The 16,960-nt window shown below is 38.6% G+C and overlaps 1 protein-coding gene across 2 annotated transcripts in view; it reads right to left on the bottom strand.

The window, feature by feature from the left end:
• Positions 1 to 5,962: 5,962 nt before the first annotated feature.
• AMPD3 (adenosine monophosphate deaminase 3) overlaps positions 5,963 to 16,960 on the bottom strand; it is a 40,399-nt gene continuing 29,401 nt past the window's right edge. For both annotated transcript variants that reach the window (XM_063289457.1, XM_063289458.1), the window contains exons 12-16: positions 11,416 to 11,579; positions 10,323 to 10,443; positions 9,040 to 9,213; positions 7,916 to 8,026; positions 5,963 to 6,906 (exon numbers count right to left, since the gene is read on the bottom strand). In XM_063289457.1, coding sequence (XP_063145527.1) covers positions 6,730 to 6,906; positions 7,916 to 8,026; positions 9,040 to 9,213; positions 10,323 to 10,443; positions 11,416 to 11,579 — 747 coding nt within the window. In that variant the 3' untranslated portion in view covers positions 5,963 to 6,729. The remainder of the gene's footprint in view (positions 6,907 to 7,915; positions 8,027 to 9,039; positions 9,214 to 10,322; positions 10,444 to 11,415; positions 11,580 to 16,960) is intronic.

The following is a 16,960-nucleotide window of genomic DNA, read 5'->3' as shown; positions in this document are numbered from 1 at the left end:
TTCATCTTTGTGTAGTGTTTAATGGGATACCTTCTGTTAGATGTTTCAGTGTATACACAAAATAATTTCAAGAAAGTAGGTTATAATTATATATATTATCCTAACAGTCAGGAATCACGCTGAGACGAGGAGTAGGTCTCTAGTGTTTATTACTGCTACATAAACAGAATCCTAACAAACTGAAGAAGCGTGGGAAAAACCCAGACAGATAAACCCCAAAAGTTAAGGCAGGCCTGATCTGTGTCTCTTTGAATGGCTGCTTAACTCCTCAGTGCTACGCATGCGTTTTCCCCCCTGGATAGGGGCCCCCTCCTGCTCACCATCAGTGCTCATGACATATATTCCCAACCAGAGATGTGCAAATCATTTTGGCCTTGTATTCACTTTAATTCTTTTGAGCCTGAAACCAAACATAGTTTGACAGAATAGTCTCACCAGTTTTATTCTGACTTTGGAATGAAATCTCTGCTGTTTCTGGGGCTGTTTGAGGGCTTGTGACTGAGTTCCTCCCCCCCCCCCCAATATTTTATCACCTAGCTTTCTAGCAGCAGGGACCAGTCTTCCTGCTGCTATTGGTTACTGGATGACCAGCAAGTGGAACATTGAAAGGAAAGCAGCAGGCAACTACATGGCTAAGCAGAAAAATACTACTCATGCTGCATGCCTGACAGTTACTTCGTTGCTTTTTTTGTTTTATCTCTGTGCAAGGGAGAAGTTGTGGGTCAGTGAGCTTCATGCCTGTAGTGCTATGCTTTATTTTGCAAGGAGCTAGTGCTAAGAAGTGCACTTTTGTACTGTGCTTTACGTGCAAGCATTTTCTAATGCTGAGGTGGTATAAATACCAAGTATAATGTGAATATATTGAACTTTGGTGTGTGCCCTCAGTGTGTGCTCTTGTGGCAGGGTACATTGAAACACTGAAAGCATAGGTTGGGGGAGACAGCTGTGCCTATCCTTATGCCATGGTGTGCTTCCAGAATGCATTAAAATGCCAAGAAGGCAGACTTGGTATTGAACAGACACTTTTTTAAGAGGGGGAAGGGGGCTTTAACACAAACTTTTTTGGTTAACTTAAACTCAGTTACATGGGTGCTCCTAAGCACCTAGGGGACAGGTGAGTAGGTACCCTGTAGTGGTGGCCCCATGAGGCCAGAGCCTTAGCCATATGATTGTTCCTCATCTCAGTCTTCGATGGAGCCTCTGTCCCATGGGCAAAGCAGCTAACCCAACATTGCTTCTGAGAACAGAGAACTCAGGGTATGAATAAGCTGACCAAAGCTGCCACTTTCATGGCAAATGCCAGTGTAGGTAGTGTAGAATTCTCAACTAGGAGGCAACTCTAGATGAAGAACTGAAACATGGACTTTTAAGTCAAAATCAGTCCTTATCCCATTCAAGGAGAGAGGTAAGCTATTTCTCTCCCTCAATGGTTTCCTAATTGGAATAAAGTTTAAAAAGGAAGTCCTACCTTAACCAACAAAAAGTACAAAAGGCCATGACTCCTTTCACCCTACCACACCCTAAACAGACTCTGGAACCGCAACAGACACAGAACTTTGGAGTGGGGGAGGGTAGGCTTCAGAACAAGCTACATCAACCTCACAAGCCCAAGGGAAACAGCTTCCCCTGCTCCCAAAAGCAGGGATGTAAACAACAACTGGACCAACCTATCAGTGTGGGAGGCCGATAAATGTTGCCTATCCAAGGTCCTATGTAACATCAGGGGCATGAGTCCTACAGTCTCAGAGGGCTAGACCTCTGAGATGTCAATAGGCATCTCCAAGTCATACAAGTTTACTAAAGACAAGTAGTTCTGAAGTCTATAAACCACCTGGTCATACACTCAAATAGGTCTCACCATGCCTGTCTCATACTATGTGTTCTTCATTATATCCAATTCTTTCATAGTGGTTTCATAATTTTTCTACAATAAATCTTATCAGAGACTCTTGTATCTTCCACAATTCAGTCTTCTACTTATCCCACCACCAAGACCCAACTGGAGAAGGACTGGCACAAACTGGATGTCAGATTAGTCAAAAAGATCTAGCTGCAAATGGAGTCCTTGGTATCTCTGTCTCCTAGCAGCCCTTCAATAGCCCTACCTGGGCTGCAAGCCTTGCTGACAATGATTTCTAGGTGAATCAAGGCCTGCCTTAAGCTAGCCTACAAGGCACAAAAGAAATCTGCCCCACGGGGAAGTGTGATATATTCCCCTAGAAGTGCAGCAGCTGATGCATCCTGTTAGGAATATCTGTGGGACTGTCACATGGTTTTCCATGTCCTGTTTTATAAAATACTATGAATTTAACTCAATTGGCAGGAGGGTGCTGCAGAAAATAGTCCCTGGCCACCCACTACAAGTTCCTGCTTGGAGGAGCTCTGGTATGTTCTACTATGGAATGCTCTGGCTCCATTGTAGGAAAAATATTAATTGGATTTTCTGTGAAGGCCTATTCTCTACAATACAAATAGGGCATCCAACCTATCCAGGCACTAACAAAAAAAAACCTGGTGCCCCGTCAATTTTGTCAATCAGTTGTACATACTTGCATATATTTCTCCTTTTCACATTTTTAAATTTTAATTTTTTATGTTCTTCTTGGCTTGTCATTCTAAAAGTGGGGATGGATATATCTCTTCCCACCAAAAGTAACATTAAGGATCTTTTTTTTTAACTTTACTGATTTTCAAAGTAACATTAGGAATCTTCTAACTCTGCCTCCAGAGCAGACAGAAGGAAGAGATCTCCTGGCCTTGGAGTAAATCCAATGCACCATTTCATGGATATTCAGTTCCCAACTCCATAAATGCAGCTTGTAAATTGGAGTAATGATGCTATGGAAGATTGAAATTAACACTGTGCAAAGCATTCAAAAGGGCCTCTTTGTAAAGCACATTGGTGCAAGCAAAGCACTCTCCTCAAGGCAATAAAGCAGCTATTGTACAGCCATTTTGCTTCACTGATTTTCCCACCACAAGGGCTTGGGGAAAGCCTTCAAAGCAGCCACACCTTATGATGCAGAGGTTGTAACTCTTTAAGCCTTCAAGGAGGGATACCTCACCCATGCCAACATCCTTTGGAAATACCCCTTTCAAGTGCTTTGCACAGCTCTAATCAGAACACATCTGAAATGGTTGCATCTCAGTCATGTATGTCTCAAAGCAGTTGACGGGAATCAAAAGGAGGAGGAGAGCATCTGCCCATGGCTTCACATCTGACTGGAAGTTGTTAGAACAGAATTCTGGGCTTTAGCTAAGAATTTTATACAACTACATCTTATTCTTAGGGCTTGTTAAAAGCATGGGACAGTAATAACCAGTCAAAATTGATTTCATTTAGGGTTATAGGATAGGACAAAGATATTTCTGAATATACTTTTTAAATGTTTAACATTTCCATTTATTAAGCTTCATGCTATGCATTTCTCTGAATATTTTAGACAGCAAAATACATACTGTACATGTGTAACTCAAACCATTTATCTTGTTAACGCAGGACATTATTTTCATAATCCCTCTTAAACTAGTAAAGGAAATAGTTCTTTGAATGCTAATCTGTTCATAGCTAGTATTCTAGCATCCAAAGATTCCATGTAGAAACAATACAATCAGTGCTTTATATCAAATAATTAATGCAAGGAAACAAAATTGACAGCTAAACTTTTACCCATAAAGTCCAAGCCATCAAAAAAGTACAATTAATAGGTAATTCCCTTCAAGAAAATATCTGGCCTTCAGTGATAGTTCAAGAAAGAAGATACAGTGATTATGGAATATAGCTTACCAAAATATTTCAAGAACTTGCAATAATAGTGCAATTTTAAATCCCTGTAAGTTCAGTAGTTTACTTTCTATAAGGCTCATTAATCTAAAGCATCTCAATATTTAATAGAAACCATATCTCTTTTTGTTGTTAAAATCACTTAGTGCTCACTAGAATTTGCAAATCTGCCAGACAAGGTATTTCCAAATACGCAGGAGCTCCTACTGAGCACCTCATTTCAACTTGTTAAAGCAGCCGTGTCCTTTTCCACACATGCTGTTGCTTCAGAAACTGCTCCCAGCTGCCTCTGCATACAGGTACGTACACAGGCCCTGTGTTTAATTTGAATTAGCTGTGCAGGCACACACACATGGAGACAGCAGGGAACAGCTTCCAAAGCAGCTGTCCATGCCCAGAAAAGACCCTGACCGCTGTTAGTAGAGTTCAAGATGCAGCACTTCTTGCATGCTCCTGTGACTCCAGGACCTCCTTTGGAGAATTTGCCAGCTGTAGGGCTTAGCACACTGAAAACACGGGATTGCTGTGTGGTAAGTACTAGGCATTCCCATTGTATAAGCATTACAGCTGCATATTTCGTTACAATGAGTGTGTTTAAATTACTTCTTAATAAAGCAATGCTTTTTAAACCTTTGTAAAACTAAGAAAAACAATTTGGAATCCAAGATTTCCTTTTAAAAAGCCTGCTCTCTCTGCTCCATCAAGTCCAGCTAATTTGTGAGAAGGACAGAACGTAACCAGTGGTTGCAATTAATAACAATGAATGAAAATGCTTTTCCAATTTAATGAGCATAAATAGCCAGTAGAAAAGGACAACTCAAAAGTAAAACTTTCAGCTGCATTCTTTCCTTTAATTACATAATGGACATTTTCTAGTACCAAAATAGCAGATCTTTTTTTTTTAAATGAAATGAAATAGATTATCTGTCAAGCATGGATAACCTAGGTTATAAGGCTCAAGTTCTGAGATAGTTGTTAGCCAAGGAAGGTAAAGTTTTAATTTGTCATGCTCACCTTTGGTCAAAGCTGATAATATCTATTCATCTGCCAAAGTATCCCAGTATAGAATGCTAGGATTCAAGTATGGGAGCTGCCTTTATAATTATAATTATTTTGTGGAAAGGCCCCTGAATCTAATCCCAAGCCCCTGTTTCCATGATCAAATTGCATTTACTGAATTAGGAGAGCTGAATTAGGAAGGATGTGAAGTAAACCTGTTTCAAAGTCATTCTTCTGGATAGGAAAAAAAATGAAAATGGCTTTGCACTTACGAAATTGAAATATTTTTCCCAACCACAATTATATATTTGCACTAAAACGTGTAAACGCTTCCCCAGAATATAGTAATGCTTGAATTAGAAGAAGCATAAGAGGGTATTTTTTACCTCTTTTTTTCTAAGTAGTTTAGAATTCATGGCAAACTTTACTTTCTACCTACTCCTTCTCAGAATTGTTATCATTTTATTTCAAACTGTTAAAAGGTAAAGTTTTACATAACTACTACTATCAACAGTAATTAAAGATCACTGCCTTCCAGAATTCAAAAGCTGCCTCTAATAGTTCGTTTTCAAGCTTGCTTATTCAAAATAAACTCTATATAAAAACTTTAACCTTCCTAAAGCCGTTGATAAGTGATTACGTTCCAGTTCCCGCACTAGTACATCATAGAAATGAAGTAGTGACAAAATCTACTCCGTACTTTAGGATAGCATATTAAGCTATCAAACATTTAATTTAGTGCATTTCATAATAACTACAAAATACAATTTAAGTCTATGCATATGTCAGCTTTCTTTTATACCAGCTTTGTTCACACCTTACATTATACCCAGATATGGTTTGTTTGGTTTTGGTTTAGCAAGAGGAATGAATCTTGCTGTTGTAAACCACGCTTTAAAACTTAGCAGTGTGAACGAAGTCATTGTGGCTTCTTCAACAATGTTTAAAATAAACCTCAGCTTAATAAAAGCATGAATTAAGCCAATCTTGATATTCTGACTTGCATGAATATGTATTTGCAGGTAAATAAGCCTCCTGATACATAGATAAGAAAGTTCCTAATCCTCTATATTGGAAAAACCAAGATGTGGAACAAGTTTCGTAATGGTGAATAAAGTGGAATGTAGATGTGGATGTGTAAACCTTTTCTGTTGAAAAAGCTCCACTGGCACATGGTGGATATGCCAACAACTGGTTTGCAGGAGTAAACAGGACAGATGTGGGAGAAGTAATCTGCATTTTTTCAGGCAAAGCTACTTCTCTTCCTGCGCCTCAGAAACCTATGGAAGCAAAGCAAGTGCTATGGGACATCCAGAGCCTCTGGAGAATCAGGTTGCATTTTTCAGGTAACTGGTTATATCTGGATGCCCCAGGAAGTTACCATAACAAATCACTGCTTTCATCAATTAAAGGGCCCACCTGGAAAAGCCAAGTATTTGTATGGCTGTACGGAACAACCAGGAACAATGTGCTGATCTTTGGTTATACTAGGACTTTAGTTCTAAATTCAGGACAGTCTTTGTTAAGTATCTTCAAAATGAAATGGACAATACAGTACTGTGTACAGTCAGACATCTGAAATCTAACCAGAAGTTAATGTTTAAAGTGCCATCAATCCAACATGAGAAAGTGCTACTAAATATGAGAAAATTGGTGTATGTATGCTACCAAATGCTACAGTCCTGTGTCCCTTTTTTCAAAGCAGAATGTTAGGTATCTTGAGATGCAAACCTATAATGACTAGCGTTAGAGTGTACTTCTAAATGCATAAACAATACGGCTGGAAGCCTGCATCCTGGTATCTACAGCAGTCCTATTTAAGGTAAGCACTTGCAGAAACTGGTTTTGCAGTGAGTCTGATGTAAGTTAAGAATTCCGATCACCAGACAACTTTCCGTCCCACAAAAGCTCACATCCTTTCTCGTGTTCAGACATGTGGGCCGTGGCTACTTTGACAACGCAGTAATCTCTTCTGTCTTCATTGCATCAGACAGGAAACTCAGTTCATTACATAAAGTCTCGTATCTGTAAGCCATTCGAATCTGTGCAACATTTGTCTTTCTAATGTCATTTCCTTCAGGCCCTTCAGCGCAGTAATTTATGCCCAAACATTTCTGTTTTTCCTAGAGAAACAGAGAGGAAAGGAAATACCATCTGAGTTGCTTTGATTTTTTTAAAAGGCAAGTGAAATCCAGCAGACTCAACAATTTTAAAAGGCTTCCTTCAGCAGTTGCCTCTTAAGTGTAGGGCTTGCCCAAACCAAGGATCTGGATGAAGGTGTCCACATAACGGTACTTTTGAGAGGAAGGAGGTGGCTTATGGAAATAAGGGAGAGAGAGAGAGAGAGAGAGAGAGAGAGAGAGAAAACAAAACCCACCAGTCCTCTTTACTGCTACCAAATTGATTAACATAGAAAGATGGCTTGCAACTTCATGTAGCAGCTATTTTGAGAGACTATAGTTTCTTTTGCTCTCTAGCAGGCATGATTTTATTCTGCAACAGTGCAGTAGATAATTAACTAGAGGTCAGTGAAACTCAACCTTCCCCAACTTATGCCTTCAATATATTGGACTGAAACTCCCAAAATTTCCAGACACTTTTGATGAAGCTGGATGGGAATTTTGAGTGGTCCAACAGATCTGAAAAGCAGTAAATGGGAGAAGTCTGATATAAATCAAGACCAAATTAGCTTGTATGTAAACAATGGCATCTGCAGGAAGGGCGAAAAAGGTCAAGATGCAGTCATGACTGTGCCCTTTGTATGTGACTTTTCTGACTGCCCCCCACAACGCCCCATATGTAAATTCATGTCAACTTTTCTTTGTTTCATATATTACAATGGCAAAGGTTAATCAATATTGTAAACAAAGCTCATGGGACCAGAATTTAATCATTTCTACCCCATGTCCTGATTAAAAACACACCTCTTTTCAACCTGGGATAAGTTATTTGCCCTTTGAGGAAAGACACCATTAGAGAAAAGATGCCATTAGCTAAAATATCCCTACTACATGTGATGATCAGGCCCTCTGGTGGCTTTATAAATGAAAATATACATATATTTACTGCAGCATCTGGTTTGGCCCCTGTACCCCCAAAAGCCTGGTGCTTACAGGGGCAAAGTAAATTTACCTTGTGCGACAAGCCGCTTTGTAGGACACTGTTTCTTGCTATTTCACACAGGTCACAAGTGCTCAGTTTCCATACTTGGGCTGCTATGGCATATTCCTCCATCAGTGCTTCCTTCAATTATATATACAAAAATATGATTTGCTACCAAATACATTCATTGACTCATTTGGCCCCAACAATCACCTCCTGTAGGCAAAGGGACTGTTTCTATTAAAAGGAACCTTTTGATTTTGCAGATCTGTTCTACTTTTCTTCCTTAATTTCCTTCTTCCCCTGCTGTCCTCTGTGTTCCTGGAAATCTTTCTGTGTTCCTGGAAATCACTGTTCTTGGTGATGCCACCAGAACAGTGGAAGCAGGACTAAGTGTTCAGAGAAACAGGGAAATTTGGTGAAATTTCCTGTTCTCATCGCTTTATCAGCAGATGTCTCTCAAATGGAATTCTGGTCAGGGACACTCTGACAAGATCCAACCATTACAGCTTCAGAGCTGGGCAACCTGTTGGGAGTGGTGGAAACTCTAGCCACTACACAATTAAATTTGTTTCTGCAAGCACTGTGGTTTATGAAAATTGGTCATTTTCCTCCTTAGAACTTGGTGGATCCATTACACCAAAACCAGACCAGTTACACACACACATGCACACTTTATAGGCCATCTGCAGGACTGATGCTAATGACATGCCAGATCAACCTTGACACATTTAAGAGAAGTTGAAAACAAATGGCAAAGAAAACTGATGAGGGTAGAAAGAAATCCTGAGAAACTCAGATTTTTATTTTTTAATACTGAAATTACATGAAAGAAGAACCTAGGGGACTGGAGACCACACTCCATGCTTTGGTACCCAGCAGACAGGAGAATGGAGAATGGCTTGAGAAACAAATGGATTATGAGCATTACAAATGTTCAAGGATTCAACATTTAGGATTCAAAGTAAATGTTTAAGCTGCGAATGCAATTCTGTGCACTCTTAAATGAGGAGAAATGATAACTGAAAACAACAGTTCCTTTCAAATAAACAAATATAAGATTGGGGAGCTGCTGCTGAATTTAATAGGAAATCATTTAAATTAATATAATTTCAGATGGAATAAAACTTTTAAATTACTTTCATGCAAATTACCTTTGTATAGTGGAATTGCATGGGGTCATCTGTAGACAGAGAAACACGCAGTCCCTTGTGCAAGAATTCCCGCAGAGGGTTTTTTGAATACTCCAGGAATAAACTGTTGTTGCTAAGAGGGGACATGGCAATGGGGATTTGTGCAAGGTAATAAAGATACTGGAGAACTGGACTCTGTACAAAAACAATACCCAAAATCATTATTCATTCACCCAGAGATAACAGGAAAGGAAACATTCAGCCAGAGGAAATGGAAAACCATTTTTACAACTTGGGAACATTTAACTGTCCCTGGCCCTCTGGCATTATACAAGTTGAGTTGTTATATAGGTACCCTTATTTTGCACTGATCTATTATTGCTAAATATGCATTTTTATGATGGAAAAATAAATGGAGATTTGAGATGTTAAAACAAATGTTTTAGCATTAACTGAAATGGGAAGTAAAAGGTATTTTGCTGCCTGTGATGATTGAATTGTGCCTTTAGCACAAGCTACCCCTTCAAAGGCCAGCTTTTGATCCCCCATTCAGTCCATTTATCCGTGAGCAACCAGAACATTGTTGCAGTTACGTATTTATTATCTGAAATACAACAGTCTGGAAGGAGCCCTTAAGGAAGCACATGTTTGCTGTCCAACAAAATATATTTCTAAATTAGAACAGTTCATATCAGAATTATACTGAAATCTGCCACCCAGTGGAGAATTGCTTTACAAACACAAATCCAAATCCAAGTGAAAGTAAGCTTTTTAGAAAAAACCCTGATTTCAGTCACAGAAGAATAAGCATGTCCTTAAGCTGTCCCATTTGTGGTAATCAGACACACAGTTCAATTAAATGTACATTCACTCAGCAATAAGCCCACATAAATTTAGTAGGGGTGATCCTATGAGAGTTACACAGGCTTGGAGACCTGGCATGCTTTTCCTAAAAACTGCATCCAGTAGGTCTTGCAAGTCCTTTAGGGTCTGTTAAGAAAGGCAGCAATCCTAAAGTGCAGAACAATATGATATATAGACAATAAACATCTTTGTTTATATATAGCAAACCTCGAGATGGAGATCTATAGATCCCACATACTCCCATGATGTATATTAGTATGCCTATCCCATATTGTCATAAATTAAACCCTAATGAGCCTTCCAGTGATGACTGATGACTCCCAAAGTTCAGTTTCAGAAGTCCAAACAACATAATGCTGGCTAGAAATTCTAGGAGTTGAAGTTAGATCTATCAGGAGGGCAACAGATTGGTGGAGGCTGCAGTAGTCCAACTACTATACCTTCTTCAGGAGCAATCCATGGGAAATATTGTCTGCAGTTAAAAAGGCTGATACCAGGTGAGTTATTGATCCAGCTTCTCCACAATGAGGTCGAAACAAGAAGGTGCTCATGCCTCTTTCCCTATAACATTTAAAATAAAATTAGCATCATACCTTCTCATTCTGAAATTGCAAGACCAATCATACTACCTTATCTCATAGAAGCTGCTGAAGATGCAAAAAATGTGCTTCTGTGACCACGGGCCCACTGATGGGCAGCAACATGAAATGTACATTTACTCAGAAGTACGTCCCCCTCCATCACAGCATGTGACAGCCCCTAACCCAGCCTGATCTCAACGATACTCATGAATACTACATAAGGTGGTAGAGGGGGCTTAGTGGTTGCTGGGCCTCAGGTAAGAAAATGTCTTAGGCTGGCCTTCTCCAATTATTCAAAGGTCCTCCATTTCATTAGGTAGGCATTTATGAGTGCAGCTCAAATGACTCATTGCAGGGTAATTCTGACAGTGGGCTAACTCTCATAGCATTAACAGAGATTGAACTTTTCCTAATGTTAAATTGTGACGACAGCTTTGACCCAACCCTGGAAACTTATTTTATTTTATATTATATTTTACCAAGCCTGTATACTACATTTATGTTTCTCAGACTGTAAGCAGTATCTCTCAATGTGAGACCTCCGATTTCCACCTATTCTCAGGCCACCCATCACAGTCACAGATGATGGTTCTAATCCAAGAATATCTAGGCAACATACTGTAGGTTAAGAAAGACTAGTTTAGAGTTATAAGAGATCCAGCTTTTTGTTTGTTCATCTACCTCCTAAAGATGATAGCATCTGTAACAGAATTTATCATCAAGAGACTATATGTCTAATCCTAATGCCTAGAGCAGAATTTTCAAATTGGAAACGTGTAGAACTCTAGCATTTCTTCCTAGGAGGAGGAAGAATAAATGAAAAGGGGGGGGAGATAAATTACATATATTTTATTTATACTGATGTTTGTCTTATGAAACCATGATGTAAATTCCATGTTATACCTTTCCACCAAACATAGAGAGACACGAAAATAGAAATATTACTACTTACTTTCTAAGGTTGTTGAGAACCATGATGTTTGCATACATATAATACAAATAATAACTATATGGAGGATTTTTTTCACTAGTCCAAATATCAGGATGGGGGCTCCTTTCAGAGAACATGTGATCACTATGTTTTGATTCATCATCCACACTATCAAACCCCGTCACCTAAGAATTTAATAAAAACAGATTTTTGTATGAATAAACTTTAGTATGAGTAGATAAAATGTTCTAATGTCAGTGAACAGATCAACTCATTTAACAGGATGAAATTCCATCTGTATCAGTTTTGACTCCCAGTGTTTCCTAAAACATAAATAAAAAACATTAAACAGGAAAGGCTCTGGGGTAGCTCCATAGTTTTCAGAAACAGAAGACCTGAAGAAAGCACAGTAGAAGGCTGTGTGATGTGATTAGAGAGAACTCTGGTTTTATTTATTTTCTCTTCTTTATGTCTGTTTCACAACCCTATAGTCTTCTTTTAGCTTTTATTTTGCAGAGGCAGTTTGAAGGGTATGACGCCAACTGTCATGCTGTTCTATGGGATCTAGAGTGGATGCCAGGACCAGGCAAATCTAATATTTGGACTTAAAAAAAGTCAGTCTATGCCAGCTGGTCTTCATGATTAGCCACTGTTCTTACTAAGAACAGACATTTTTATGCCCAGACTTTGCTCTGAGGCATAATCACCATGCATTCTCTGACTTTTTTCCCAGAAAATAAAGGGAGGACCCCAAATGGTGATTGATGAAACACAAAAAGAAAATGTAATTATTATTTTTTGTGACAAAGTTAGGTTTCAAAAGCAACCTCTTTTATATGAATACTACACAGTTCTTTGCAAGTTTCTATACATCTCTACTACTCAGTGTCCCAAACCGCTACCCTCCACTCATTTATTCCCAGTGCTAGTTTCTCTGGGAGAAATCTGATGGCACCTTCAAACTTTACCATCAGGGAAGAGAGCTACTGCAGCACAGCTTATTATCTCTTCTACCATGAGGTAATGTCAGATTTTTAAAATGCTGGAATGGTTCCCATGCCATTCAGATCAGCCAGGCAAAGCACAACTCTAGCATTTTATTAGCAATGAAACTCATCACTTGGATTAATTTCACGGCTTGACCTACTGCAAGAACAAGGGATCATAAACCACACGCTCTTTTTTAGCACTGTTAACTTTTGCCAGGATATAGGTCCCTCTCACCAGACAGATTTAATATTATTCTAAAATTAACACACATACCTCACTCCATTCCCCCCAACAATCCTAATACATGTACCAAGTGGTACCAAATAAACAGACCTATGGCTGGCACAACAAGAAGTAGACAGTTGAAGAACTGGCTGCTTTTTTTATTGCAAGCAATATTTTCAGTGCTCCCTGTAATATTTTATGTGATGTTCGTTGTTCTGAGACTTCACTTCTTTTTACCTTCTCTGATGCTTTTCTACTGTCATATTTTTACTGATGAATCCATGACTCGATCATATTTATCATGTATTAATGCTCAAATTAATTTTAAATGACATCATATTTTTGTCCTGACTCCCTACTGCTTTTTAGAACATAGCCCCTAGCAGGCCACTTAAAGAAGAAGTGTGGCCCTTGGCCCTGAAAAAGTAGTGCACCCCTTTTTTAAACCAACAGTTTTCTATTTTATAGCAAGCCATCAAAAGAGATATCCAGTGAAGTGCCTTCCATTTCCCCACACTATCAGCCTGAAGGAGGATTAAGATTAATTATTGGTTATTTTTTTGAATTATCTCACTTAAATGCTACAAATTAAAATTTAAACTGCTGATGATCATAAGGTCCCAACCTCTTATTGACATGTTGCTGGGAGTCAGATGGCATGTAAATGATTATGATGATGATGATGCAAGCCATTACAGAGTGACCTTCACATGGTGATTAATTTGCATCTGCATAATTGTGCGTGAAGGCATCCTAACTTTATTATATTGTATTTCACCATAATGCTGGTACTACAAATCCTAATGCTTCCTTAAACCACCCTTAAAACTGTTTCACAAAATAACTTTTTATTAATTTTTCTTTTGAAAATTAAGGGATTGTTCACATATACTGTATATCCAAATGAATAAGAAGCACCATAAGTAAAAAGGAAGAGTGCCTTGGATACCCTGACACCACATTTTAAGATGAAGCCATCAGAACTGGTAGCACCATCTGGAGGCCAAAAGGCATTGCTGTGCATTCAAAGTTTCCATAACAAGAATCAAAGCAGTTAGATATTTGTTCCCTTATTTCAAGCAAATTGAATTGTAAGCTCTCCTGAGACCTAATGTGGTAAAAATATTCTAAAGAATATTTTTACCGCATTAGATCTCAGGAAGAACAGGAAGAAGGTAGTGATCCTTAACCATTATAGAGTTCAGAAAGCAATAATTATGAACTACAAATAAGGATCCACCCTTCTAAACAAACAAACAAAATAGGAGCATTTGCAGTGAAGGATAATAGGCAGATAAAGTAAAGTGGTAATGGTGTTTTAGGGGAATCTGAGCTCTAGCAACAAGAATACACACATTGATCAAGAGGGCGAAGTCTGTGCTTCCCACTTTTCAAACACGTCAGCATAGTCTGCACATGTGGTAGGCAATGCAGGAAGGAGCTCTTGCTGTAGGATGTCAAATGGTGGGGACTGCAGGCCATGAGACTTGCATGCTGGGAAATCAAAGTTTATGTTATCATGGTCCCAATAAAATGTACAGATTTTGAACCTGAAGGCTCAAGGCTTTCCAAGGCTAAGTATTGGAAAAATTACGACAGAAGCTAAATAAAATTGTTGTCAAGCCCCTAACAGCAATGCAAGACCAAGGAACTAATATTCACACAGAATCTTGTGTGAATCAGATTTAATGCCAGAAAAAAAAGAGGTTAAAGAATTTTGGAAACTAGACAAGCATACTCCAGTCTTCACTTATTTGTTAGTACATTAAGCTAGAGTCTCTGTAAGTTGTCTGATCTTCTTTCTCAGAAATTCTCTAATGGATGGACTGACATTTAAGATGTAAAGCTGAAATGTCCACCAGCTCATCTCTCATGTTTTAAAACTGAAATTTTCTTTCCCAAACAGTTGCAGGGATTCCTCGTTATTGCTATTAGTGAGTAGAGATTCAGTGCACTCAGCAATGGGTCCTGAGTATAAGAGCTGGCCATTGACTTCCAGTGGGGATATGGCGGACTGAACAGCTGTGCCCGCTGGCTCAGCGGGCAGAACTGACAACATGGCAGTTTTTTGGGGCTCAGGCAGGTTTTTCCTAAAGCCCAGGAGTGTTTTTCCAGAAAAAGGAAAACACCTGGAATCACCCCATCTGTCCTTTGGACAGCTGCTTGCAGCCAGAAGATCGCAAACAGCATTCGCACTTGACTGGTAAGAGCTAGCAGGGGGGCTGGGATGTCACCATTTTCCAAGCTGCACTGTAGCCTTAAAGGGACACTAAGACCAGCCACCTCATTTCTAAATCACCCAATTTATATTTCTTTTGAGTACGGGTACTGTAAGAGAGGCTTTCTACAGCAAGGAGAAGCTTATCATTATTTTTGGGATCAATTTTTTAAAAAATTCTTTTTAAGTTTTGGACTTTGTTTTCCATCCAAATATTAAGGAGGATTGAGAGTAAATAATTGTCTCCCTGTTATTATTTTTGTACTAAATTTGAAGATATTAGCATTTTCCTGCACATTGAACTTTCAGTTTTCTGCTTCTACTTTCCCTGGGGAACTGTCTACATATCTCACTTTTGCTTGTGTAAACACATTCTGGAATTCTTTTATATCTTCGACTTTCACTGGTTAAGCTCCTGGGGGTGCCATAATCTACTGCTTGAGACATGGAGGATTTTAAACAGACTTTCTCTGACTTCCAACAAGCTTTTAAACAGATTTTTTCTGATTCCTACCAAGTTTTTATGCAAGGCATTCAGGATATTGTGGAAGATATGAGGCCTAAAATGTGTCATCTGGTTGAGGATGTTGTGGATGAAACTGAGGAATTTAACAGCGACAGAAATGTCTCTTGAGATCAGGATTTCTGTTGAAATGCTGGATGAAGATCAGATAGTCGAGTTAAAGAAATTAAAGGGAGAGATCAAGTTGCAAGCCATAAGTTTAACTGATCTTCCGATGGAACGCCATGGAAAAGGGGTCATTATGTATGGGAGGTCTCCTGAAGAGAAGTTGGAGTTTTTGAGGGGGGCAGTTGGGCTGTTCGATTTTTTTAAAGAAAAAAGCTCTGTGCGCATTGTGGGAATATGTTAATGCTCTGATTTATTTTGAAGTGGGATAAGGGTTTAAGAATATTTACCTGGATTGCGTTTAGGGTTTGGCTGATTTCGTTTAACTTTAATTATTTGGATTAAGATTTTTAAAGTATAATAAAAAAAAATAAATGTCTGGTTTTGGGTTTAATATGATTAAGATTATTAAAACTGTTGTATTATCAAGTACAATGGCAGACAATTTATATGTTTTTTAGTTTGATCTTTATTATAGTAGACAGGAATCTATAGAATAGTAGTAGGAAAGAAATAATTAAATGTTATCTTTGGGGGGAAGTTGATTAGAAGTTTTATATATTTTCTTTTAATATAAGGGGAGGGAGCAACTGTATTTAGTGATTTTTATAATGTGCCAATGGAATGATTTATAGAAATAATGTGATTTTGGTTTAATGTAGAGTAACAGATTGATTATGGAAAATTGTTGTCTATCCTTGCTGGTAAAAGTCAGAAGTCACCTCTTTTTGTAATTTTGAAAATTTTTCTCTTGTGTTTCTACACTTCTTTAGTTTTTCTTTTTTTTTCTTCATAGTTTTTTGTTTTTCTGTAGCTTTTATCTTTGCTTGAAACCCAATAAAATTCTTATTAAAAAAAAGAGCTGGCCATTGATCATATCAATTGAAGTAGGAGATCGACAGGCTGCGGGGGACAGGGGGGAAGAGCATACTTTTGTTGCTATGTTGCTGGGGCACTCAAGTCTACTAGAGCATGCAGTTGCCTTTCTCAGGGAATAATTATGGCAAATCATGTCACATGTCTGGGCAACACTTAATTCCTGGACACCCCAGTCTCACTGAGGTTGTGACATACTTGTCTTCCAAAAGGTTAGATTTCCTTACAAAATTCCTCCTTTTCCAAGTACATTTAGTTGATGCTTCAAAAGGGGATAGTTATATTCAAAATAGCTATGTCCACCACAGTATAAACAAAGACCTTCCATGCATTGGCAGTTTTTATTGGCAGAAAGTGGGGCTCTGCTAGCCCCCAGCTGCACAGATTGAACTTGCACAGTCTCTGTATAGATATTTGCAGAGTGGCAGGAATGAAAGAGCATAGTGGCATCTTTATTTCCCACCCATACTCTGCCATAATTCCTCAAAATTTCCATTGATATGCAAACAGAATTGGATTAATATGTTGAAAGTCTCTGGGTTGCCCTGCAGAATGTCCGATATTTCATCTGATAGTCCCTCTTACTGGTCTGTTAAGTCTCTTTCATTTCAGCCCACATCTTAAACTAA

Source organism: Candoia aspera, chromosome 1 (assembly GCF_035149785.1).
Source record: "Candoia aspera isolate rCanAsp1 chromosome 1, rCanAsp1.hap2, whole genome shotgun sequence".
Classification (NCBI taxonomy): Eukaryota; Metazoa; Chordata; class Lepidosauria; order Squamata; family Boidae; genus Candoia; species Candoia aspera.
The sequence above is the reverse complement of the archived record's forward strand: the minus strand, read 5'-3'. Positions and strand labels throughout refer to the sequence as shown.